General features: G+C 36.2%; 1 protein-coding gene across 1 annotated transcript in view; it reads left to right on the forward strand.

The window, feature by feature from the left end:
- Positions 1-1,614: 1,614 nt before the first annotated feature.
- LOC118745368 (sortilin-related receptor-like) overlaps positions 1,615-27,374 on the forward strand; it is a 994,510-nt gene continuing 968,750 nt past the window's right edge. The window contains exons 1-2 of the mRNA XM_036478865.1: positions 1,615-1,697; positions 7,691-8,325. Of these exons, the coding sequence (XP_036334758.1) occupies positions 7,848-8,325 (478 nt within the window). The 5' untranslated portion in view covers positions 1,615-1,697; positions 7,691-7,847. The remainder of the gene's footprint in view (positions 1,698-7,690; positions 8,326-27,374) is intronic.

Genomic DNA, 27,374 nt, shown 5'->3' on the forward strand with positions numbered 1-27,374 from the left:
TATAGTTCTAAGCACTGCAGTAGTTTTTTACTGCTTAACAGTGGCTTAAAAAATACGATATTACGGAGTGGGGTTTACACTTTTTTTGAACGTTATTAAGCAAATACAGCGAGGCTGTTAAAGTTCTCTTAGAGAAAAAAGAGTGTGAAAACGACTTCCCCAGCAAAAGAGCGATATTGTAAACTTAGCTAAGCACTTTTTAAATGTAGGTTCTTTATTTGTTTGTGTTTCCGCGTGCTTTAAGTGAGTGCTACGATATTATTATCAAAGATATACTTACTCGGGTATGTACATACATATGTATGTTGGTATACCCGATTTGTTTTATTAGCAGAGAAAATTGTTATTATTTGAACACTTTTGAAGTTGCTACCTCAGTGCACGGACTTTGCCACTTTATTGGTAGATCTACCGACTTTTTAGCTGTATTTTACTTTCTACGATTTTTACCAGCAAAGGCTAAAAATCTACAGATATTTACCGGAAAGAAAAAAGAGATTTAAAGAACGCAGTGTATGCATATTTTGTCATCGAATACACCTAAAATGAATATGAAAAGTTAACTCTGACCATAACCAATTTAAACGTGAAATTGCAACTCTATTTATTAGCGGTTTATGTAAATATTTTTCGTTTGCAATACGCTTTCTGTAAAAGACTGCCATGCGAATGGTCTCAGTTTAATCAAAAAACCTTGAAGTGGAGATATGTAATTGTTTGAGTTCCTTTTTAAATTAATACAGGGCTCGAATTACGGCATCCGTGATGGAATTAAATTCGAATCGAAAATCTTTTTGAGATAATCTCAATGAGATTACAGCATTTGATAGCGAGCTCGTTTTTTCGATTTAAAATGTATTTGAGAGAAAGCAGCTGTATTTTTATTTCATTCGATCACGGATGCCATGATTTGGGCCCAGTGTGATTTATGTTTTTTGTTGAATGTGTTATTGGCGTGAAATACATTTTTTGTTTTTTTATAAAAAAAAGAGAATTATCCCGATGTTATAGCAGGAGTACAGAAATAAAAGTGACACCAACTACGCAAAATTACATTAAAAATTACACAAATACATACATCATTTTGACATCAAGAACCGAGGCGAAAATCCAGCTGCAACGATAACACCAAATTTTTGCTTTTAAAAAAATCTATCAACTTCTACCATTTTTTGTATGTAAATAATAAATTTTTTCGCAGTCCGTGCACTGGGCTACCTTTTGGTTGTACAAAAGAGCACGCAATCTCTGCTGCTCAGTGCTCCCCATATTCGTACATATGTATGTATGTATGCAAGTATGTTTGTGTATGTAGGTATGCCTGCGACTGCCAACAGGTGAGCATAGATCTTGGCGTACAAAACGTGTGATCCAATGGAACCGGCTGTCATGTGTAAGGAGGGGGGAACCGTAGGAGGTAGGGAAGCATTTAAAGTTCGGAGAGAGCGCATGAGATAATATACATACGAGTAGGTTCTTTTTCTTATTGGAGTTCCTCATGTGTTTGTTGTTTTAATTTTTATTTCATTATTGTTTTTTTTTCTTGCCACTGGGCTCGCTTGTGGTCTGACGTTCAGCGTGTGACTTTAGAAATTGCAATTTTTAGTCGTTTGTTGTGCGTCCTCGTGTCGAAGTCGATCGTGTAATTGCGTGTTCGACGACGGTTTCTTCGGTTCGGATGCGTAACGTGTTTTTAGGTAGAAGAACCGTTTACCGTTTGGTGCGCAAGCGAAAGAGTGTTAAAATTAGAATAAGAATATATATGTATAAGAAAAAATATATAACGATAACTTTATTACATGAAGCGAGTGTGATTAGAGAAAAGTGCAAATGTTAAAAAATAAATCGATAAAGAAAAATGTGTTGTGTTTGCTGTTGTTGAGTGCCAAATCAGTTCGTAATAGTTATTTTGTTTCAAAGCGAAATCTTAATTTAAAAATGGTTGATTGTGTTAAGGTTGTTGTTATTATTAAAAACTAAGCGATTTCACATTAAAAAGTGTTCGAAGAAGTTAACATGAAACCTTCAAAATGTTTATTGGCGCATGCGAAACGAAGCTGAGTGTACATACACATGTACATACACGCTAATGAAACGTCAAAAAATTTAGTGCGCGCTTTTATACGGAAAGTGTTTGTGATGTTGTTGTTGTTGCGCTCGCCATGTGACAAGCCGCTCGGCGCGCTAAAAAATTTTTTTTTTTACAAATATGTTAATAAAATGTTAAATGTTCAATATTTGATTATGTAGCTTTGCTGTTCTAATAGTTTCGCAGAAAATTGCACTTGAAATTCCGCGAAATAAAAATTTGATTGTCATACTTACCAACTAGTGCGCACAGTTTTGCGTACTCCTAACAGTTTAAGCCGGTTTTTCGCCGCAATTAAGCCGTTATTCTGTAAATTGGCTAGACAACAAGCAGTCTTTTTCGATATTTTATTTTTTATTCTTATTATTTAGTCTTAGCTTCCAATCTACTTTTTTTCTCATTCTGCCGCTTGCATTCGATGTCTCTTTTCGTGCTTGTTTTTTTTTTGTTTTTCTTACTTTATTACTTTTTACACTTTTAATTATCTAATTTTTTCATTCATCTCTCTTCTCTTTTTGTTTTGGCCACATTTTGCTGTTCGTAATGTTAGCCAAAAATTTCGCTGAACTTGCCAATAGCGTTGTTGTGTTAACTTGTTTTCGTTTGTCTGGTGCCGCAGAGGCAATATCTCTCTCTGACATACACACGGGTTTTTGCACATTTTTCATTGACATTGTTTTTTGCTTTATTTCTCTCATTCTTCTTTCTCGCTATTTTATGAAGAAATTAAATGATTTGCAATTTGCTTATTCATAAAATCCACAAACAAATATGCAAATGTTGAATGCGCTATGCCATTTTGCTTAGGTTAGCAATAATTTTGTTGTCATTTGTCTGATACTTACACACTAACATACATATGTATTTCACTGACATCGATTCATTTTTGTTGACTTTGTTGTTGTTTTTAAAGTTGTATTGTTTTTGTTATTAATATTCACCACTGTTCATAACTGTTGTTGTGTTTCCACGACCTTTCCAACGGTTGATTGTCAGCTGATTTTTAAGTTTCCGTTTGTCTTCTTGACGCTCTCCTAGAAATATTTGGTTACAGCCCATGGTGAAAATATATTTAATAAACTGTAAGAATCAAGAGCTGGCGCTTAGTCAGCTGTAGGAGCTTCCTTCTCACCGGCCATAAAGGCTTGGCAACTTTGCATGTCGGGGTTTTTTTCAGCGCTTGCTGAGTAGACTAAAAGCCCATCTGTCCGCGAGCAGGCGGCAGATTGCCAGCGGAACTCCTATGCCCTCCCTGTCCGAAGGGATGGTCTGGAGGGTGCCCTGCCTAGCCAATTCACCAGCCTTGTAATTTCCATTGATATCACGGTGCCCTGGGGCCCAAATTAGCTTGTTATGGAGGTATTACGCGGCGGTTGAGAGCGAGGTCTGACATTCTCCGACCAGTTTCGATCATACCATTAGCAATCCCAGCGCCCTGATTGCCGCTGTCTATCAGAGTAGATATTTTCCCTCCTACAGGTCAGCTCGTGTATATTTTTAATGCTTTTTTTCCAAGGAATGAAACCGATTCAAAATAACGTTCCGGTTTGGGTTTCGGTTTTGCCAAGTGTTTCGGTTTCGGTTTTGGTTTCGTTCTTCAAAATTTATTTCGGTTTTGGTTTCGGTTTCGTTCCGGTTTCGGTTTTTCACAGAAATTTTGTTGATATTATTTAAATCACAATGTCTTAAACGTTGAGGAAAGAAAATCGAAAATTACAGTTCACTGATAATATCAACACTAGGTTCTTTCCCTAACAATCCGGACCGGATTTGGTAATTAGAGAATAAGAGAAACATTTTCTTTCAAAAATGGAACAAAGTTCGGAAGTACGGAAACGCAAAACCCACATTTCGTGCCCACAAGTCGAGAAACAGCTGATTCACGTTGTTCTTGTTTTTGTCACTTATACCATGTTCTGACCGACATCGGAAACATGTTTTCGGTGCTAAAACTAGTTTTCGACCTAAAACTTGTGTTTTCGTCCATATAAAATCTGTTAAACGAAAACCAGTTTTCGCTGAAAACTACTTGAAAACTCACTTTCCACTAATTCCAATCGGTGTCTTCACTAGTTTTTTTCGATTATTTATCGAAGTGGCAGTCATATTTTATCATGTTTAATACGCCATTTCGGATTTATTGTTAATTGCCTGGCCAAAGCAAAATAAGAATGAAAGTTAAAGGTTGTAAATGAAAAGAAAATGAAGGAAAAATGTTTTGGTTGTCGGTCAGAACATGGTATTAAATGCAAACACTTGGAAATTGAATTTTGGTTTCACAAATTTGATTTTAAGTACATAGATTGAAAATACATCAACAGGCCATTCACTTTTCCTTAAAAGCACCAAGTAAATGCAGGCAACATGTAAACACAATACAGCTGATATGCACTTTGACACTTTATCCATTTTTACTCGGAGAAAATTTCGGGCTGTTTCGGGCAGGAAGAAGAATACACTTACGATCGAATACGCTCGAATTTTCGCTCTCTATTACCCATTTTGTTGAGTACAGGCATGATTTCTGGGCTATTTTGGGCACACGCGGGATCTCGCATTGCGTACGGGATTGCGATTCACAATAACAAAGTCATCAGCAGATTTTTGCGAAAAGTTACCTTGCCATACTTATTTACTACTTAACAAGAAATTTAGCAAAATGTTGCTGATTTTGGTTAAATAAATCATTTGTTTCAAAGACATTTTTATTTATTATTTTTGTAAATTTCTGGAAACCGATTGAAACCTGTGATTGAAATGGTTTCGGTATCGTTCCTTTTCAGGTAAAGATAACGGTTACGGTTTCGGTTTTGAAAAACGAAACGGTTTTAAACGATTACGGTTTCGGTTTGGGTTTCGGTTTCATTCCTTGCTTTTTTCATTCTGTGTACTCCTGTAACCAGCAAATTTTGTTAGCATCTCATAAGCTGGTAACAAAATATTGCCCGTTGAAATATGCAATGCTAGAATTTCCACAACTCTTCATAGCTGAATTGCTGAATATTTTATCTGCATTACCAACGTACCCAGAATCGCGGAGACAAGAACGGATAACATTTTTTGGCAATAAAATTTTCTGGTTACAAAACCTTCGGCAACATGCAGAATAATATACATACATGCTCGTCGGCAAAACATTGGTGCGGAGCCAATTGGCCGTCTCTTTTATAGCAGCCGCTTCTGCCTGAAAGATCGCGTAGAGACTGATCATAAAATCTATTGAGAGTTTCTGGCAGTAAACACCTCCAACTCTCACGTTCAGCTTCAAGCCGTCCGTGAAGATGTTTATTGGACCTCTACTCCAGAGATTGCCATCCTCCCATTCACCCTTTGGTAAGATCTGCGTGGAGAGGCATCTGTTATCCAGTGCCTGTACGCTGGGTTGAAATAAAACTCCTATATTTTGTGCCTAATGGCTGAGCGAATTACCGCTGCTTTTCCCGCAATGTCAATACCAAGGCATATTTAACAAGGTGGTGTTGGCCGTATATAAGTAAAAAATTACACTAACAAATTATACGCTGATGTCCATACTGTCTTTGGTATGAGTTACAGCAAACACATCATTTTGACGTACTGGACTCCAGGGCTTTTTTTTCGACTTTTTCTTTTTCTCGCAGAAATCTTACGAGAGCATCTAAGTGCATTTCTACGTATGAAAAATATTCTGATCGCAGAACAACGCCATACTTATTGATTTGCTACTGCATTTGCTGCCAGAGAAAAGACCGTAATTCAGACCATGCTTCTGAAACTCAAAGTGTCACTATGGCCACATGAAAATACAAAGTATTCAATGAATAATATAATAATTATTTTACAAACGCATTATTTCTGATGGACAAGGGTGAAATGGACACAGGTTTGCTTTCATCGATCCCAAACACATAAAATGTTCTCATCTTTGGGCCAGAACAAAATACTTCATTTTCACGCGGCTGCTCTCTTTCAAATCAATTTCTATGGGGTATTCTTCCCGGACGTTATCACCCCTTGTCCATTTTTATACCCGAGCACACTTGTGCAGAAGGGTATTATAACTTTGTTCACATAACGGTTGTTTGTAACAGGCAAAACGAATCGAGATAGATATAGACAAATGTATACATAAATGATCTGGATGAAAAAATAAATCGATTAAGCGGTGACTGTCTGTACCTCCGTTCGTCCGTCCGTCCGTCTGTCCGTACCAAATTTTGGCACCAAATAATATTGTTATGAAGCTTTTGGAAAAGTGACCCCGCCCACTTATGATGAAATGCTGTATCTTAGCAGTCGCTTCACCAATCCTTACTAAACCCGGTACGAGCCTTGCTTAGAAATTTGCTGAAAATCTTTGAAATCGGGCCACGCCCACCTCCGATTTAATGGTAATTTACAAAAAACCGAAAACTGCGATAAATCAGCAACTACTGAAGCTAATTGACTCAAATAACCACTTTCCAGAAAATTAGATTATTATTTTATTTTTTTTTTGATTTTGGGCGTGGTTACGCCTACTTATGACCACAAGTGTGTAACTCGGTAACCGATTTATCAATTTCTACCAAACTCGGTGCATTTAATAACCTTGGTACGGAAAAGAAATTCGTTAAAAATTATTCAAACCGGACTAAAACTATACCGGTTTCCCGTATAACGGTAAATTTTCAGATATACGAAAACTCCGATATTTCAATAACTGAGGACGATCACGATACGACTGTTAAAGACTTTTAGGAATTTTGGAGAGAGAGTTGGAACGACGATATTTGGTACCTGCGCCGGGTATATAAAATTCGGTTTCGCCCGAGCTTATACATACTTCTTTACTTTTTTTAGTGGTTTTAATTTGAAATTATTAGCCCAATTCTGTATCGGTGACAAATTTTTTTTTGAAGTGTGAAAAGAATTCGTCACTGATAGAGAATAGAGCTGTGAAGGTCATGTTAAGGTGAACTTGATTTTCTGACTCCCATTTTTGTATCTCGAATTTCAAAAGAATAAAAGTTCTGCGTTCAGATACCTTTTTATATGTGGGATCCATTTGACCCAAAGGCCATACATGAAGTGTCACACAGCGTTGGAGAGCTTAATTTTTTCTATAAACTTTACATATTCAAAAAAAATTAAGATAAAATATATATGGGGAGGCGGAGGCAACGTTCAGAAAGAATGTGCCCAAACTTATTCAATTTCAAATGTGGTTCACTTAGTCCGAATGTGAAGTTAGAATTCTCCTGGGTTTTTCTCCATGGCTTCAAATAGTCTACTACAAAAAAAAATAGGTTTTAGGTTAGAATCTACTATATATGTAGAATTATATAAAAGCTATCAACTAATTACAAAAGTAAAAATTATAACAAATAAATTGAAATAACTAACAGAAACAAAAAAAAAATAAAAAACGAAATTTAAATCTTGCTGTTAACTAGCACGTGAAACTCAAAGTAGTAGTGTACGAGTATTTAAAAATCATCAAAAAATGCGAAAAGTGTAGTGCTTGCGTTGCAAAGTGTTTTTGCAGCAAGAAAATGTGCAGTGTTGAAAAAAATGTATAAAAAATATAAAAATTAATACAAAATCAAAAAAAAATAATTAATTGCGTTTTCCCCTCCTTAGCCAACTAGTGTCACCTCAAGATAAAAAGAAAAGTTAAATCGGTATTAAGCATAACAAAGGAAATAAAAAAAATTTAAAAAAGTTCTATATATAAAAAAGTTGAAATTTTTAAGTACATAAGCTAATACTTACTTTATAATTGCATCGTACACATAAAATGGCAACAATCTCTTCCAGCGCAGCCTCTAACGCTAGCGAACCGCCGAAAATCAGCAAATTCTTTAGCAGCAGCTGCAATTACCAAAGTAAAGTACAACAACTGATCAGCTTCAGTTTCACCTCGTCGAATTTCATTTTCATCACATGCATACTGAGTATTAGTAAGTTGTGCACTGTTACCGCTGGTCCGGTACAAACAACCGCCGCTGCTGGTACACCTGGTCCCACCACAGCCGGCCCACCCTACAGTGCACTCAATGCTACAACAACGTTAATGGAAAAATTGCATTCATTCGCCACAACTTTGGGTCCACCTGTGACATCGACAGAGAAATCAGCGAAAAATAGTGCCGCTGCTGCGAATAGTGTCAGTGACGGCAGTGGTTCAATGTCGTTTTTTGGTCGTAAAAATTTGATAAATTTCGATTTTAAATTTCTAAATGTCTCCGGCAAGATTGGTACACCGCTCAGCATTGGTGAGTAGAATAAACTAACTAAATAAGTATATACAGTAGTGGCCACATAATTAGGGATACTATTTCTTTACAAGTTTTGATCATTTGTTCTTTCTTTTGTATTGTATGTAGTATTGTTTATACTACAACGAAAACCATGCAACTCATAGTTTCAAACATTGTAGAAAAGTTATAAAAATTCGCCAAATATCAAAATTTTATCATTTAAATTTAAAACTTTGTAATCAGAATTTCTAGAAAAAATGCAATACTTCCGAATCAACTCTGAATCTTTAGCACATTTTTGGATATGAAATTTTATGTCCATACAATTTTAGTCTAATGAAGCGCAAGTTTCAAGCGGGTCGAAAATCGCGCTGATTTTTAATATTATTTTTTTTTTTTTGATGGTGGCTTTTGTATTTAATTCAGTAGGAAGGATTGATTTTGAGAATGGTCGAAATTTGTAAAAGAATTGTGTCCCTAATTATGCGGCCACAACTGTAAGTATGAACAAATGCCAGTATATAGTTTGTAAGAAGGTATATCAATGTATTGTAGGATGTTTCAGTGCAAGAAATTTCTGCTTCCCCAAGCGAATCTTTAAATTTGATCACTGCCTAAATTCCGACTCGTTTGTGAGATGGACTGCGTTCAAAATACATGTAAAAATTTTAGGTCAACCTCCGTGCTTAATTTTTTTTGATCATTGCATTAATAATTTTAAAAACCTCTCAATATGTTAAAAAATAATACAATTCAGTTTTATTTGGCCTTTCGTAGTTCTGAAGGGTTTCGATTTCATTCCTGATTACACAGATTACTGCCTCGCCCATATGGCTCTCAGTAGCCTCATATCTTTCTACATTCCCGCAAGGGATGATTGGGTGGGGTGGGTGAGCAGTGCACATTTTCATGGATGTATCGAAACTTGAAGGTAATCTTGGGGCGGCGTGTTCTGCCAGTAGCTCTCCATCCACACTAAATTCAGGCTTCCGGATTTCAGCATGATTTTTCAGTCAAAAGTAGCGGTTGGTGGCCTCCTGTGGTTCATTCTTAAACAGATAGGCGTCATGTCGGCTCAGCGAGTGCTGAGGGAATAACAGGATATGCACAATCCAAAGATCCTTCTGGTCTGCACTTGAAAAGGCACAGCCCATGATGCTGGTGGGGTTCTGATAAGTAATGGTCCAACTAAACTCACGCAGTAAGGCTAGAAGTCACACCTATTCAATCCCGTTACATTTAAGTGGGACATGATGATGTAGAATCTCTGCAGAACTTTCTGTTTCCCAGCCTTCGCCCCGAAATATTTTGGCTTGCATTTCCTAACTAACCCTGAGAAGATCTCGGGTATTGAAATTAGCCGCATTCGTAATTTCGTGATCGTCTCGCACTGATTTGTCGATCAAGTTTTCGTCGCCGTTCAAAATTTACGTGCAATCACAAAGGACAATCTCCTAAACCTAACCTAAATTTAATGCACGCTTCAAGTACTCAGCCATATCCTAACCGCATAGATTACTATTGAGAGGCAGCAGGTCACCTGGTTACCGCAACCAAAGGATCTATTATATCAGGTCCTAAGAAGCGCTTTCTTCTTTGTACTGATACATAAATATTTTCACCAATCGGCGATCCATGGCCAACCGATGAGAGGTTCTGGGTCCATGAAGTCCTGTGCAGACACTTTCCACTGTGTCGTGGTACCCCAACGGGGTAAAGCCAATTCCCGTGGGAAATGAGTACGTATTAAAATCCTTAGGCAGTCGTACATGAGCTTTCATAAGCCTTCATAAGCACCTCAGCCTGAGTTAACTTGCCTCATGCTAGTGAAAATAAGCTCTGTGGGTTGTATACCAAAGACCCCTACACCGAGGATTTGGTCAGTCTTGCATCTATCATTATGCTATGTATCTCAGCATGCCTTACCTCCTTCACTGTTCCAGTTGGTTCTATTGGGAAAAATACATTGAAGTAACTTGTGAAGTTAAGCTATACTCACAAAGGTAATTCTTTGTCCTAAGCCGGTATAGCTTGGGACAAACTGGTGTGAGCTAAGACCGATAGGAGAAACCAGTTAAGCCTAAGCTAAACTACCAGATCCTGTATAAATATTTACACTAGAGGCCGCTTGAAAAAAAATTACCCTCATAAGTACAACTCCGGCTACGCAGTCCGCAATGTTGTTGTATTTAACTTATTTCCTAGACTTAACTGTATTCTCTTACCGGCTTACGCCAAATAGTTTGGCCAAGGCTATACCAGTTTAACCTATCGCATATAGGTACAAGTTTCTTTCTTGATTAAAACATGCACCGAGTAGGCAGGCTTAGAATCATGTCTACGCAGCCGAGTCATCAGGGTTTGTTGAGCTTGGACTGCATAGACTTCACTTCAGCCTTCTTCTAACTGACGGGCGCGGTGTTAGAAAGGGCGTTGAAATGGTTTCTTGTAGCCAGTTTACCAGTTTGGGTCTGACGCGTAAGTTCTGCACAATTAGCTCCCGTTGGGTTCAAATAGAGTCCTTGGACTTTTGAATAGTATTATCTAGGCAAGAAATCCTTAAAGAACAATTCCCAGCTATTTGACTTAGTTAGAGAAGTGTATGCATTCTCCTCAAAGCAATGATTTCGGCTATTTAACCTTTAACCTTTTCAAGAAAGTTATGCTATATATATTTATCAATATTCTTATGGTCAGCGCATTCTGTAGGAGGTTTGAGCTAGTCCGTTCAAACCTAAAGTGGAAATGACATCCGGGTAACCCTGTCCATCGAAACGATGGAGCATAATCTTTGGTCGGTGAGAATATGATTATTCGCCATCCTGAAGCGGATGTAATAGTTTTGGTTTCAAGGGCGATTCCTATTCAGCGGCATGTGGTAACGTCATCCCCTTTGAGCCGAGCGCAATAGTCTATTTGAGAGTGTTCCGTGTTAGCAAAAGCAGTCTCTATGTCCAGAAAGGAGCTCACGGTCACCTCTTAATACTTTATGAACTCTTTTCCTTGTGAGACTCCGAAGAGCGTGAAGGAAAAAGGTTTTCTATAAGAAGACTATGTTAGACACTCTTTTTTTTATAAAAAGCTCTTAAGACTGATGGATCGGTATAAGTTGTGTTGGCCTGCTGATTTCCACCTCTTCTTATGTTTATATCGGACCGTTACTTCCTGCCACTGAGTGGTACGAATTCCAAGGCCCTGGGGATAGCACAATTAAAAAGGGCAGGATATTGGTTATCCCCTTTTGAGGATGAGCTGGGAAGATCTCATCTGCTTCAGGTGTGCTTTGAAAGGAGCGAAGGCGAAGATTGTTCACCGTATACGCCTCCTCGAACAGGCTTCTGGCTATTCCTCAATCCTTTGCGCAGGTTCGTTCTATATCGGTCTGCTTGTGGTTTGGGTTGTAGTCAGGAAGGCAATAAACCAGGAAAATGCACCATGGCTAGCAATTTAAGACATTTCTCGGAGCTACTCGTGGGGGATCCATTAGATCTCCTCAGGGGCGTTAGTTCTTTAGTCTGAGTTTTTGCAAGGACTCTGTCAAGAATTTTGCCCTTTTCTAAAATAGTTTAGCCCAAAACCAGGCTATTGGTCAGCTTGAAATTGTTGGAAGTATTTTTAACAGGGAAATGTTTGGTTTAGAACTATTTTTGTAACTGAACTTGAACGTACCCAGCAGGAAACATTTGCGAGCTTAATTTAATCGTGGCGTTAAGTCTTTTTAGTTTATTAATTTTTAGCCGTAGAAGTTTTATGAGGAATTTCTGGGGCACAGCACTACTCACCAGCAAATCGGAAATCTGTGGAACGTCACGCCGCCCAGTTCGCCTTCTCTTGCCTTTGCTGCCATTTGTTTAAAATCTTATAAAATATAATAGAAAATCTATTTCTGTATTGGATGTGCATAAAATTAGCCATCACACTGCCATGTCACTCCAACAAACACACACTTGCACCCGGCGTGGTGGCGGCCAAACGAAATGGTTTGCCATTTGCCGGCTGGCAACACAGCCTCGACCACCGGCTGCATTTGGCAAAGACGCAGACGTTTCGCCTACTGCCATTCTTCATATCTTTACGGTTCCTTATGAGCTGTCTCCACAGTTTTTCTACTTATTTCTTCTTTCTATAAAAATATATACAAAAATACACATTTGCCAAGCGTGCTGCACCGTTGGCGCTCAGTAATTGCCCCACCGTCTGCATTCTTCAAAGTCAACTCGCCCGTCTACTTGCATGTCTGCGGCGCTTTTTTTTTGTTGCATTTTGCTGCAATTTTTTTGCTACTATCTGGTTCGTTGGTTTGCTCACAAATACTTCCACGTCGCTACCGCCATGCCGCCGGTTTTGCCCCCAAAAATGAGCTTTGTTTGTGCTGGCTGACTGTCTGCTGGCTGGCTGGACTGACTTGACTGGGCAGCCGAGTTCATTTTGTTTCGCTTGCTTATTTTACTTGGAGTTATGCACTTTTTGTAGCGTTTCTTTTTTTAACTCTCTTTTGTTTTATTTTTTTGTAACTTTTTTTCGCCGCTGACGTGTATAATTATCGAATATACCGGCCGGCATTGAAAAAATGTAGTGTATTTGATTTGTAGCGTGGAAAGCATGGTGTGATGCATATTCATATACATATGTTTTTATGTATATACATATGTAAGTACATAGATATGCACCTATGCATTTGAAAGCCAATACCTTACCGCCAAAGCATCTATGTAGCTTAATAGCTTACAAGAGTAAGTCAGTAGTGTTTGGTGAGCGTGTTGGTAGATGTATGTTTAAAGTGGCAAACACGGTTGCCAATGTTGGTTGTTTCCAAACAAACTTGGTTGTTTTTCTTTAATTTTTCTAACTTGCTTGTTTGGTAGTTTTTTCTCTGGTTTGGTTGTATTTTTTTAATTAGAAATTAGCAAATTTTTTCTTTACAAAAAGTATTATCGCATACTGAATACCATAAATGAATAAATTAATTTTTTAAATTACTATTTTTAATGTAACATGTTTTATATGCGCATTTAAAAAGTAAATATGTATGTGAGTGAACGCACAAGTATTTCAATAATTTTTGATTTCCAATATAGCAGCTATAACTTCTACCAAAGAATAAATTAATGCTGTTTTTCCACAAAATTTTCATTAAAAAAAAACCGACCTCAAGCTCAGTAAAATTGTTGAATTTTTGTTTTTTTGTAATATCTTTTGCTTTTTGTAATCGAAAAGTGGATAACAAATTTGTTTTTTTTCAATTTGGTTGGTTTTTTCTTCAGATTTTGGTTGGTTATTTTTGTAACAAGTGGCAACCGTGGTGGCAACAAGTGGCAGCAGCGATTGAGTCTAGGCTGGGGGGCACGACACGACGTTATGACAGCTTGTTGGTCTATGTTTCTATGTATGCATACGATTATATGCACAATCATACAACCTTGTGTTTATTCACTGCCGGCACTGTGTGATGGAGAGCAGAAATTAATGTTGAGTGAGTTGGTAATTAAGTTTATGAGGTCAAAAGTTGAAATGTGTTTAACTAAGCAAGTGTTTTACTTAGTTTGCGCGGAAAATTTTGAAAAGAAATAGAAATTAGTATTGAATTAATTTTTTACTTTATTACTAAATTATGTCAAAAGTTTAAAGTCATTAAGTAACTTTTGTTATATGACAGTGAAAAATTAATTAAAGACACTTAAGGAAGTGTCTAATAAAAGTGTATGAACGAAAAACTAAAAATATATAAAACATAAACAATTTTTGGGTTTTGCTCGCTAGAAAAATATACTTGAAAAGTATAATCTTATAATATATGTAGTAAAAACTGGACATAAATTTTTGAAAATTTAAAAACTGGGCATACTCAAATTTTGGAACATTTAAAATCTGAACATAAATTATTGAAAATCTTAAAAACTGGACAAAAATGTTTGAAAATTTTAAAACTGGAAATACATACATTTTTGAACAATTGAAATCTGAATTTATGTATATATTTGTGAAAAATTTAAAAACTGGACATACAGTTTCGAAGACTCACAAACTGGATATAAATTTTGAAAAATGTAACTTCAAATATTGGCACATAATATTTTGGAAATTTAAATACTAACCATATTGCTCATTTACTTCCATAGAGTCATAATTCAGAAATGGGAAAGTCTAGAAAAACGGCTTTAAAGTTTTGAATTTACGTACATATATTCCCATAGGAAAAATTAATAATAAATATTTTGTTTTAGCGAGATACTGGTAATTAATATTGCTATGAAATTTTTGCACAACGTAGAAAAGGAGGTAGCGGTATTTTCTGCATACTTTGCTCAGTATTTGTATTTTTTGGGTTATGACACTATGGAAGTATATCGCTCAGTGTTGGTTATATGAAAATTGAATACCCCATCAAAGTACCAGTGACGAATGGGTATAATCTTTTGGCTTTGAAAGATCGATTACGAAAATAGACATCGCATAGACCGTCAACGACTATTGAATGGTAAAGAGAGTATAAAAAAGTGTAAATTTTATTTATCCAGTTTTTTGATTGACCAACAATTTTTGTTCATTTTTAATTTACCAAAAATTTGATTTACCAAAAATTGCACTTTTTTATAATAAATAGTATTAGTGAATCCGCACGGCGTTAAAACGTCCAAGATAGAATTTCCAAAACCTACAAACTATTCAAAATTTTAATCAGGGTATAAGCGATTCGAGTGTCATATTTCTTTTTAATCCGTGCAGCCGTTTCGCATACTCGGCTTTTAATATTATCAAGTTTCAGATCACCCTGTACCGATAAAAAGTTTCTAATTTCAAAAAATAAAACCTTATCGAACATCTGCAGGCCAAGGCCTTTATTTTGACCTTTCATATTTCAGAAATAGAAAGGAAGATTATACAATTTATTCCCGAGTAAAATTCTACAAAGCTCAACTTGAGTTCGAAGCGAATTTGGATTAAATCCATTGGGAAGTGAATTGCAGAACCTACCTGAAAGTTTTTTTTTTAATATCTATTCTCTACAAATTCATGTAACTTATAAAATAATTTGAATGAAACTGATAAAATACGTGGCAAACCTCCTAAATATATTTCAGTAATAAAGTCTTTTCATCTACTTACGATTGACACCCATATTTTAATAATTCATTAAACTTTTTAAATAATTTATACTTTTGAATAGGTGGAAACCCTCTTCAAACACCTAATAAATATTTCTAGCGTTCAAACTAAATATTTTTAATACTCTTTCGTTTGGGGCCAATATATGCACCCAAACTTTAATATATGTTTGAATAAGGTTATTGCCTTAATTTATGATGAGTTGAATTATTTATTTCAGAAATAAAGCCTTCCAAAATCATTTCAATGATATCTAAATTTTAATAATTCATCCAACTTTTTAAACAATTTGAATGCCATTTTATAAACAGGTGGCAACCCTCTTCAAACGTTCTAAATGTTCAAACTCAAGTTTTCTTAACACCCCTTAGCTCCATATTTCAAATAACTTGCCTAAAAGTTAATTTAATTCGACTTTTTAAACAGGTGGCAACCCTCATCAAAAGCAATTTCGGGGTAAGACATTCTTAAATATCCTTCGTCTAACAATGCGATACATACTTTTATTAACAGATGAATTAATTTGAATTTTAATTTTAAACATGTGGCAACTCCGCTAAATATAGTTCAGAAATAACGATTTTTCAGAGCCCATTCGATTGATACTCATACGTTAATAATTCATTTAATTTATTTAATAATTTTAATTCAATTTTTAAACTGGTGGCAACTTCCAAGACCTCAAAAATATTCCTAGACTAAAGACTTCTTAACACTCTTTCGTTTGACATCCATAATTTGAAACATATTTCTCTAACTAATTTCCTTAATTAAAATTGAATTTGATTTTTTAAACAGATGGTACCCCTTCAAAAATTAAGTTAAGAAACAAAGATTTTCAAAGCCATTTTCATTGATACTAATTTTATAATACATAATTGATACCGAATTTCGGACAATTGAAGGAATGGTGCGGATATGATGGCATTGATTATTAAATAATTTGAATTTCATTTGTTCTACAGGTGGCAAAAAGTTTGCACATCTACAGGCTTTAATTTGACACCCCATTTGTGAAAATCGAGCGAACGGTGCAGATCTATTGGTAGTATCCGAAGAAATGTTATTCTAATCAAAAGCTAATTTCATGTATGATAACTAATTGTTGAGAAATAATTTAAAACATTTTATTTTGAGTGAATAAATACAGTTTTGCCCCACTGTCTCTTTCCTCTTCAAATGCCAAGTATCAAAGGTGGGCCATATAAAGATTACATTTTCGAGTTTGTGCTAAATTTAGATACACGTGCATTCGTCCAGGTCGCTGCCTTTAATTTTTTGCTCCTTACCTTCTTTCATATGCCATACTTGAGTACGACGAGTACGAAAGCCAAGAAAGTTAAGAACAAGCATACTACAGCAAAGCAAAGCAACAGTTTGAAGCAGCGGCACTTCCATTCAATATTTATGTACCAACATATTTTCCCTACTTCAGGCTATGAAGTTGGCTGCACTTGAATAGAACACCTGAAAAAGAGTTCTTTCAAGCTCTTTGCTGGCAACTCTTCCTATTACACAGAATTTTATTAAGTGCAGCCAAAAAGCGTAGAGTAGAGTAAAATGTTCAAAGCAAGCAAGAAAAGGTAAAATGAGTGCTGCAAGAGATGTTCGCCTGTTGTTGTTGCTTTGTTGTCTGCGTATAACAAGTTCAGTGAATGTAAAATTGCATTTAAAATTAGAAATTGCATAATTTATTGCTAATGTATGGCATTGATTACGAACGATGAAAGTATGTGTAAGTATGATATGTACGAATACCCAGTTGGACCATGCTGAATGTGGCTCCCTAAGAATACCTTTAGGGTACTGGTTTTTTCACGATAAATTGGAATTACATTTGAATTCTGTAGGCAAAAGTAGCAAAAATAGATAGGAAGAAATAACTACATACATTAATTTTTTCCTACTATGAAAGGCTAAAAATCTGTAGGTCGTGAAAACTTCAAATTTCAACATTTTATAATGCTGTGACTTCGGAAGATAAATCAGAAAGAGAACAAAAACTCTCCAACTTCCACCTCATGCAAAATTGCCTTCTTAAAGAACCGTTCTTGCTGTGTTTTACGCCTGTATAAAAGCGAATTAAAGACTTCATGTTTTTGGAACTACTTCTGAGTGTAAAAATAACCGTGCTATAAAATACATTTTGGACGCAACCAAGTCCGACTGGGTAGATTCGTATGTATGTCTGCAGACACATTCATACATACTTACATACCTTGTCTTGGCTTCGTCCATGATCGGTGTGCCAATTATGGTGACGGAATGTCTGATGTGGCCAGTTGTTGGCTTTGATGGTTGAAAATGTGCGGCCATTGACTTGTGTAGTCATTTGATTGATTTGGCCTTGAACTGGTTGTAGATAATGCAGCTCCCCGGTATGTTTCAGGGGGAGTATTTCAGTAGGTTAGTATATGTTTGTAGGCGAAAGTAAAAACTGCTGTTAACAAGAAAAAGCTTACTAGGAAAAAGCTAATATTATGTATTATAAGAGGTGTAGTTCCAAATTGCGTAGAGGGACACACTTCGGCTTAATGTTATACCATGTCAAGCTAATTTCACTCTTCCTTGATATACCCGCTCCTATTCAATCAGTACAGGACAGTTATAAAGTATTTACAAATATCCCTCTTCTTTGCGAACCTTTTCGATTCCACCTAAGACATGTTAATCTAGAGATCCGAAAAGTCGTTCATTGCTTCCATTTTTAGTTTCCTAGATCAAGAGAAATTCTTTCACAAAAATAAATTGCAAGTTGCTCCGCTGTAGCCAGGCACCCAAATGAGAAAAGAACAGTTCTGTTTAGCTATTCCCTGTAGAAATCTGCCTGCAGAAAAAATTTTGAGCTAATCGTAGCGGAGCTCAGATATGAAGCTACAGCCTGCCGGTCACTGAAAATAAACACTTTCTCACCACCTGCTTCGGCTCCGAGGTTATTAGAAGCCTCCAAAATAGCTGAAACTTCAGCATAGACGACGCTACAACCTATCTGTAAGGACTTCAATACTACTAGACTGCGTGATAAAACTTCCCCATCCAGTCAACTACTTTCATATTAAAATTTGTATCCGAAACCAGAATTTAAGAGCACTGGTGCGTGGTAACTGGTAGAAAATCAAAGATCTCGCTTCCCGCTGAGATGTTGCTCTCAAACGAACACCGACAACATAAATACGGTTGGTGCCGAGAGAAGTTAAAATATGATTAAAACATCACATCAATTATCGCATACCACTCTCAGTGGCAGAAGAGGTTCTTGTGCCTCTGCGCTAACTCAGGGCCTGCATCTCTCGACACTCGAAAAAGCCGACTAATAGTAGGTGGGAAAACGTGCAATCCCGCATGGTATGTAGGAGTCTGAGGCTCACATTTTCAGCCGGGGATTTATCAAGACTATCTGCGATTTGCACAGGGCACTGGGTCCTGGTAATCCATGCTGAAAGGCTAGGTTCAAGCAGCTAATGATGAACTACTCGTATTGTAGCACATTCCTTGGCGTCAATCCTCTTGAGAAGCTCGTCTGTAATTCGACCAGAATCTATTTCGATAGCAAAGAAATTCATGAACTGCAAAGTGGCAAAGCCCAGATTTTTGCTTAAATATAAAGGTGCGATTCCCATCCCAGGGCAAGTAGCTGCTTAGGAAACCAACTGTATCTGCACTGAACCGTCCGAGATCTTCTGCGGTGTATGAATAGGAACCTCTTCCGAAAATATAGATCAATCTTGTCGTCTGAATGGCTTCAAGACTCTTAAAATAGTACGTGAAATTTGATTACCTGCTTATAGCAGAAAAAGAACTATGAAACTGCTCAGTAGGTTAAGGGTAGAGGAAATATATAGGGTTATGACAGCTCTCACTGGTGATTGGCCATTGGGAAAACATGTTTTCAGAACAGGACTTTCTTACAACAGCATATGCTGCCACATGGCAGAGAGAATGCATTGCTGTGCGAAAGATTTCTCGATATTTTTGAGCAAATAACGGTATAATTTGTTTTTGCGAGACTTTGAGAATTTTTCAAGAAAATTACGGTGATTTCGTAGTTTCATCAGTTGTCTTCGAAATTTGTTTCGGTGTCTTTCGGGATTTGCTCGAAACTTTTTGGGACGCTTTTTGGGACTTTTAAAATTTTTCGAAACTTTAAAGTTCTTTTCGAGACTTTTCGGGTATTTTGGGGTTTAACAGTGCATTTATTATTGACCTTTCTTTTTTATGCATAACTGCCTAAAGAATAAAATGCAAAAATTTCTGGTTATAACATAGATGTCGATTTTTTCGCTCAAAACTTAAAAATCAAAATTAAGCTCTACAGTGTGAGAGAATTCTATTTAATAGTACTATTGAAAAAGCATCGTAAAGCTGGGTTTACATGAGGAGATTTTCTAGGCGATTCAACATTGCTCCAGAAAACTCGCTCGTGTAAATGGTGATTCAAAAATTGCTTGCCACTTTGATTTTCAAAAGCCCAAAACCCACCCCTTGCGTGCGCGAATGCATCTAGCAATGCGCATTCATATCATCATGTGTATTGGTAAGGGTGGTAAAAAAATATATTGAATTAGAAATTTTAGTGGTCATCCTATAATATACCATCTTTTTTATTTTGAAATCACAAAATATCTAGAGGTCTCTCAGAGCGCTAAAAGTTTTCCATTTCCAATCGAGAGAGAGAGAAAAACGGAATACATTTTTTCTGTGCCGTTTTAAATCAAAACCGCGTAAAAAAAGACCGTATAAAAGCAGAATTAGGTGTATTTTTATAGGTCCCCTAAAAACTTTAAAAAATGTTTTTATTAAAAATGGTAGAATAAGCAATTGGGCATTGCTTTTGGAGGACTCAGGAAGAGAAACAAAGTTTTCCAATAGAAGAATATTGTTGATTTTCAAGAACTCTATACCATTTTTTTCCCATACAAAATACATGAAAAACTTTGAGCGCTTTGGGCGACCTCTAAATATTTTTTGATTAAAAAAAAAAAAAAAACTGGGGAATATATTTTTTTTTTTGGTATAGGCGAGAGCGCTAGAATTCCGCATTTACTTTACCACCTCAATGTATATGCTCGTACATTAATATGTATAATTTTACAGCTCTATACGAACTGTCAACCAACTAACTCCTCCTCATGCCACTCTTTGGCAAAAATCGAAATTAAAATTTTCGAACATTAATAGAGTCTTGTGCTGCATGTCAGATACTGGCTGGCCATATTCTGATGTAAAATAAAAATGCCTCAATGGGCGCCTCAAACTATTAGCTGAGGTTTGGTAGGACGAAACTATTTCAAACTTTTAACATTGTTGTCACATGCTATTATTGGTGGCTTAAAGTTCTTCCCCCTGTGTATGCGCGTGTGTGTAGCTCATTGGAAAATTTTGGTAATTCTAGCTTGTAAATACTACGTGATTGATTGTGTGGAAGCGACATAGTACGTTGGCTAAATTACAAGCTGGGTATTTAAACTTTGCACAGGAATTTTGTGACTCCAGCATAGTTTGACGAATATGTAGAAGAAGAAGAGAAGTGTAATAGTTATTGTTGAAATGAAAATAGCTAAAAAGTATTCACTTTTGCTCTTTTAGAATCTGCAAACTTTTATACGAAATAACTTTGCATTAGTAAGGATACAACTTAGATGGCAAAAGAAGGATGAGTTTAGTAAAAAATGACAACCAAATAATACATACAAAACTACATGCATATAAAAAAAGTGTGCTTGGGACACACTGGAGAAGGCAAACTTACGTTACATATCTCTTTTGTCGCATAACCAATATACTACATACATATGTACATACATACATACATACATCTGCTTTTGCATTATATTTTTTTTCTTTTTTTTATCTCGATCCCTACCTCTACCCCTGTTCGTTCTAATTACATTTATATTATTCTGTTTCCTTTATCTTAATTTTTATCTTTATACCCTATCGATAACAAAATCGATAGTAAAATCGAACAAAATATCGATAACAAAAGCTATAAAAATATCGATAGCAAAATCGATGACAAATTCGATAAAAATTTCGATAGAAAACTCGATAATAATATTGGTAGCAAATTCGATAAAAATAGCGATAACTGAATCAATAAATAGTCGATAACAAAGTCTATTACCAAATCGAAAAGTAATCGATAACAAAATCGGTAAAAATATCGACAACCAATTTGATAAATATGTCGATAGCAAAATCGATAAAAATATCGATAACAAATTCGTTAAAAATATCATTTACAAAATCGATAGAAATATCTATAACAAAATCGAAATATCGATTATTATATCGATAAGTTCTGAAAAATATCGATATAAAATTCGATAATACCGATACAAATTTCGATAACAAAATCGATACAAATATCGATAACAAAACCGATAAAAATATCAATGATTATTTTCTATAAATCTCAAGAATCCCGTAAAACTCTAAAATCCAAAAATAGTTCCCAGATTGAGTCTCCTTTACTTGAATCTTTCTTCCTCTATCTTCATCTTTCCTTTTTTAGGTATCCTCATTTTGATCTTTTTCTTTATACTTATCTTTGTTTTTACTTTTATGTTTATCATTTTGTTCAACTGCATATTCCCCTTCAGCTTTGCCCTTAGACTATGTTCAAACAGATCAATTAGCTGAGGCAATTAAGCTTTAAAGTGCGGTATTGAGTTTGGTGTTCACACACACGCCAGCTGCCCAATTAGCGATACGAAATCAGCTGCTGGATTACCTACAGTGATGGAAAAGTTGTTACAATCGTACCTTTATTTACTTTGAAAGTACATTCGGTACAAACGCACAATTTTAGGTACATTTGGAACGTAGCTAAACAGCTTCTCAGGAAATCAGTTCTTATTTTTACTGACATTTCAATGCATTTTCTGGTGCGGGCAACTGGTCTAATACATAGCTTCCCTCATACAAATGATACAGAAGGGTGGTCAAAGTAGCGCAACTGTAGTTGATTTCGCCAGATACATGCAAAATATTTCTTTTTAAAACGTCAGATCGAAGAACTGAGAGGAAAGTGATTCAGCTTTTCTACAACATAGTTTTGTCTCGCGCTACTCCAAGAGATTCGTTTCATAGTCAAAAATTTGTTTAATGTGAGTACAGAAGTTGATATGGCATCGATGGGAATTGTTAGCTCCTAGTTTTCTTTATATATAAATACATATTTACCCTTTAGATACATCTATCTACTTTTAGGTAAAGTTTCCGTAAATTATGTACAATTTTATAATTAAATTTTCCATCCCTGATGGAATATCAGCTGAAAAAGGGGACCAGAAACATACAGCTGATTGCTCTTTGTTCAATAAACATACCTCCAAGTCAAAATTAAACATACCTAGCAGGGTTGCATAGAGAATCTGACACAAATTGGTTGCCAATTAATTATTAATTGGCAATTAATAATTTGAATTTTCGTATGATAAATTGTGTAACAATTAAGGCCTGAATTGGTGAAAAGGTTCTTCTTCTTCGTCTTCTTTTTTGGCGCTGTAACCGCCTAAGCGATGTTGGCCGAGTTCAGCAAAGCCAATTGGAAACGCCAAGTGAAGCCAAGTCCTTCTCCACCTGATATTTCCATCGCAGTGGAGGCCTCTCTCTTCCTCTGCTACCACCAGCGGGTTCCGAGTTGAATACTTTCAAAGCTGGAAGCGTCGGTGTCCATTCGAACGACATGACCATGCCAGCGGAGCCGCTGTATTTGAATTCGCTGCACTGAAAAGGTTCTTAATTGCCAATAAGTTGCCTGTTTGAGCATAGTCTTATATAAGTAAAGTGTTTAAATTTAGCATGGTCTTCATGTTTGTCTTTATCTTTACGCATCTTTGTTTTTGTTTTTAACCGACTTCCTAAAAAGGAGGAGATTATCAGTTCGTCGGAAAATTTTTGAATTTTTTTTTTAACTTTAATTTTAATTTTTTATTTTTTTATGTATGTTACCGCATAACTTCGGACCACGTCAACCGATTTCGATAATTCTTTTTGCATCGGAAAGTGGCTCGGAGGTGGTCCCATACTAATCTGATTAAGATCCGATCAGTGGATCATGAGCTATATATATATATATTTTTTTTATGAGAGTTGAAGTCGATTTTTATACCCGAGCGCACTTGTGCACAAGGGTATTATAACTTTGTTCACATAACGGTTGTTTGTAACAGGCAAAACGAATCGAGATAGATATAGACAAATGTATACATAAATGATCAGAATGAAAAGAGAAATCGATTAAGCGGTGACTGTCTGTCCGTCCGTCCGTCCGTCTGTGCACACGATAACTCGAGTAAAAATTGAGATATCTTAACGAAACTTCGTACATGCACTTCTTTTGGGCGTAGGACGGATGGTATTGAAAATGGGCGAAATCGGACAATAACCACGCCTACCTCCCATTTAACGGTAATTTTCAGAAATACGAAAACTGCGATATTTTAGTAACTACTGAAGATAATTCACTCAAAATTGACATTTAGAATAACTTTTAGACGAGAAATAAGAATATTAAAAATTTTTGAAAAATGGGCGTAGCCACGCCCACTTATAGTTACATGTGTATATCTTGTTAACCGCTGCACCAATTTCTTCCAAACTTGGCACAGTTGTTGACCCTGGTACAGCATACCAAATGGCCGAAAATTTTTAAAATCGGTCAATAACCACGCCCACATCCCATATAATGGTAATTTCGAGAAATACGAAATCCTCGATAAATCAGTAAATATTAAAGCTAATTTATTCAAAATTGACGGTTGCAACAATTCTTTATCAGGAAATACGCTTATGATAAAATTTTAGAAAATGGGCGTGGCACCGCCCACTTATGATCACATATATGTATATCGTTAACCGTTTTAGCAATTTGTACCAAACTCGGTATGGTTATTGTGCTTGCCACAAAAGCGAACCGTTGAAAATTATTGAAATCGGACTAAAATTACGGCCGCTTTTCATATAACGGTAAATTTCAGAGATGCTTGAAATTTCAATATTTCGAAATTTAAGGATGCTAGTTTACTTAATATTTATACACCCGCTTATCATGTAGCGGTAGCTTTCGGAAAGGTGGAAAACATATATTTAATACTTGCGCCGGGTATTTAATGTTCGGCTCCGCCCGAACTTAGACTTTCTTACTTGTTTTTTGCTAAAAATTAGTTGTTATTTTTACCTTTGCCTTTATCCTTTTCTTTATCTATGTACATACTCACATTTACTTTCATTCTTGTATTGGTCTTTTTCTGAGTGTTATTCTTTATCCTTTTATTAGCAAATTTTTGTTAAATTAATAACACACATTCCAGAAGCACCCATTCCATTTTCGTTGCACCGATTCCGTTGAATTAATTCCCTTGCATCATTTCCGTGTGCAACTTCCGTAGAATTTGCCAATTTACTCCCAACCAACCAACCGCCGCTAAGCTTCAAAAAGAAGTAAGTGGCAACCGCGATTAAGGTACGGATAATTACATTAGCGTTAACTATTCCTAAACCACTTTTTTGTTAGCATCGATCAACGGTTGGCATGTTTTTTTAGTATCTTTAATAAATTATATAATGTCAACTAAAAGGTAAAATGTAAAATAAAAAATTAAATCAGCAAACATTCGTCTGATGTATTAATGCTTATGCGGTTAACACTGTGCATACTGCACACAGTTCTGCACTAGCAGAATTTATACTTACATATGTACATACGAATGCGCATACATACATATGTACATACATTCATAGGCACATTTTTTTGCATGAACATTTTTAATTCAACGCGAATCGCTTGCCTAGAAGCAGGTGTTTTTTGCTTGCATAATCCGCTTACTATTACATACCTGCGAACATATTTGCACACTTACTGCACAGCTAAAAAGTGTCCCGTTTTTACAATTTCCCATTTTACGTTAAAAAACCACTTCGCAGAGCTTGTAAACAATGAAATAATCAAACCACATATCAATATGGTTAATATTTTTTACATATGCGTGTAATTGCGCGTTTTCAGCTGCCAAATGTCAGCACGAGCAGATGTCATGTCGCATTTGACTAAGCTTTTTTTGTTTTAAAGCCAAGTCAATGTCGAAAATGTTTGTTGTTTTTATGTTGCTATTAAAAATACATTGCTGCGCACTTAAATCTTTAATTTATCATGTAGGAAGAGCTTGTAGTATCAAACTGACATAAGTACTGCTTACGAATTTACTTACATTAGGGTGGTCGAATATTTTTTTCAGTCACACCCAGAACTAAAAATGTCAAACATAAGGGTACCCGTATTTTTACAAGCTTTTATTTAACTTGCGTATTACGAAACTACCGTATTTGCGAAAACTACCGCTGCATGGGAGGTAGGCGTGGTTATAGACCAATATCACCAATTTTCAATATCATTCGTCCTACGTTCCAAAGAAGTACACATACCGAGTTTCGTTAAGATATCTAAATATTTATGCGAGTTATCTTTTTTAATTCTGAGAGGTTTCGAGCCTAGTACGTTAAACTTTCTTTTCTTGATATTTCCGAAGGTCACACGGAGACCAGTGAACTCCAGAAAAATATTGTTGAAACAATTTAAATCCAATTTTGTGACTCTCCGATTTTGTGACAAGAGTTAAATCGAATAATTTCAGACATATCAGATCACCGTGTTATAATATGTTGTCTCTGTGTACCACTGACCTGCGGTTCATCGCCTTCTCTACTTCACTAGGCAGGCTGACACTATGCCATTGGGGTAGTTTGTAGTATAGCATCGATTTTACCCGGACGGATTTACTACATAATTCCGGATTTACACTTTGGAATGAACTTCGAAGCCACTATAGAGGTCGATAGCGTGAGGAGTGCCGGTTCGGTGAATATCTAAACAGACGGGTCGCAGATGTCGCGGAAGTATTGGCCATAAGGATGAGGACAAAGCTACTAAGCAGTAACCAGGCAAATAAACAGGTTTATTTCTATATCGACAGTCAGGCTGCGATAAAGGCGCACCTATCGCACAGTACTTCTTCAAGAAGTGCGGCCGAATGCGTGATAGTTTTGGATTTGCTAAATACTGGTACGAACGGTGGTCGGACTTATTCCCCCGGACCAAAAACTTCCGTTCAAAATTTCACGCACAAAAATTCATAAAGACCTCGAAGTTTCTCGTAAGAGGGGCATTATCTGCTGGCATAAGATTTGTAGGAGATTTAAAGCGAAAGAGAAGGCAGTGGAGAATATCCTCTGCGAGTGTTCTGCCAAATCTAGAATCCACTGCCAAGATGTAGTACAATAAGGTCTTCCAGTTTGCCGCGAGAACTGAGATGTTCTTCAACATTGATCTTGCTGCTGTCCAATGTGGTCGTTCGTAGTTTATCTGGTAACGCAATGGACCTTAATGGGCGCTACGAAGCCACGCAGAGGCTGGGCGGCCTTTATGACCTATACTACGTACGAGTGTTGCTAAAATAGTCCTTAGGGTATCTACGGAAAAAAACGGTAAAAATGGTCACAGTTGTCATTCATCAGCATAATTCTATAGCATTAGGTATAACCGATTGAGGTGCAGCTGCAACATTTGATTGCATAAGGTTAAACCGTATTTCTGAATTTCCACTTTCAAATGGCAATTAACAACAAATCTTACTTTGCTAAAATTACTTTTTATTGTATTTTATTTCCTAGCACCAACATTTTTGCTCTTAAAATGCGTTTAATGGTTTAACAACTTTACATTGCTGTCAATGGTGTGTGAAAGTTTCGACAAGAGGAGCATAAAGAAGCTGAAGGTGCGTAGATAATTCCTTTTCGCGAACACATTTCCTTGCTCTCTTCTTTATCTTGCAATAAGGCCAGCAGCTTTTTCAATGCAAATGGTTTTAAACCTAACTGTTTGCCTTGCTTTATTGCATTCGCCTTCAGCTGGGATCAGTTGGAAAAATATATGCTTTAGCGCGCGTGGGTTGCCG

This window comes from Rhagoletis pomonella, unplaced genomic scaffold (genome assembly GCF_013731165.1).
Source record: "Rhagoletis pomonella isolate Grant_MI unplaced genomic scaffold, Rhpom_1.0 Rhpom_scaffold_00001, whole genome shotgun sequence".
NCBI classification, from domain to species: Eukaryota; Metazoa; Arthropoda; class Insecta; order Diptera; family Tephritidae; genus Rhagoletis; species Rhagoletis pomonella.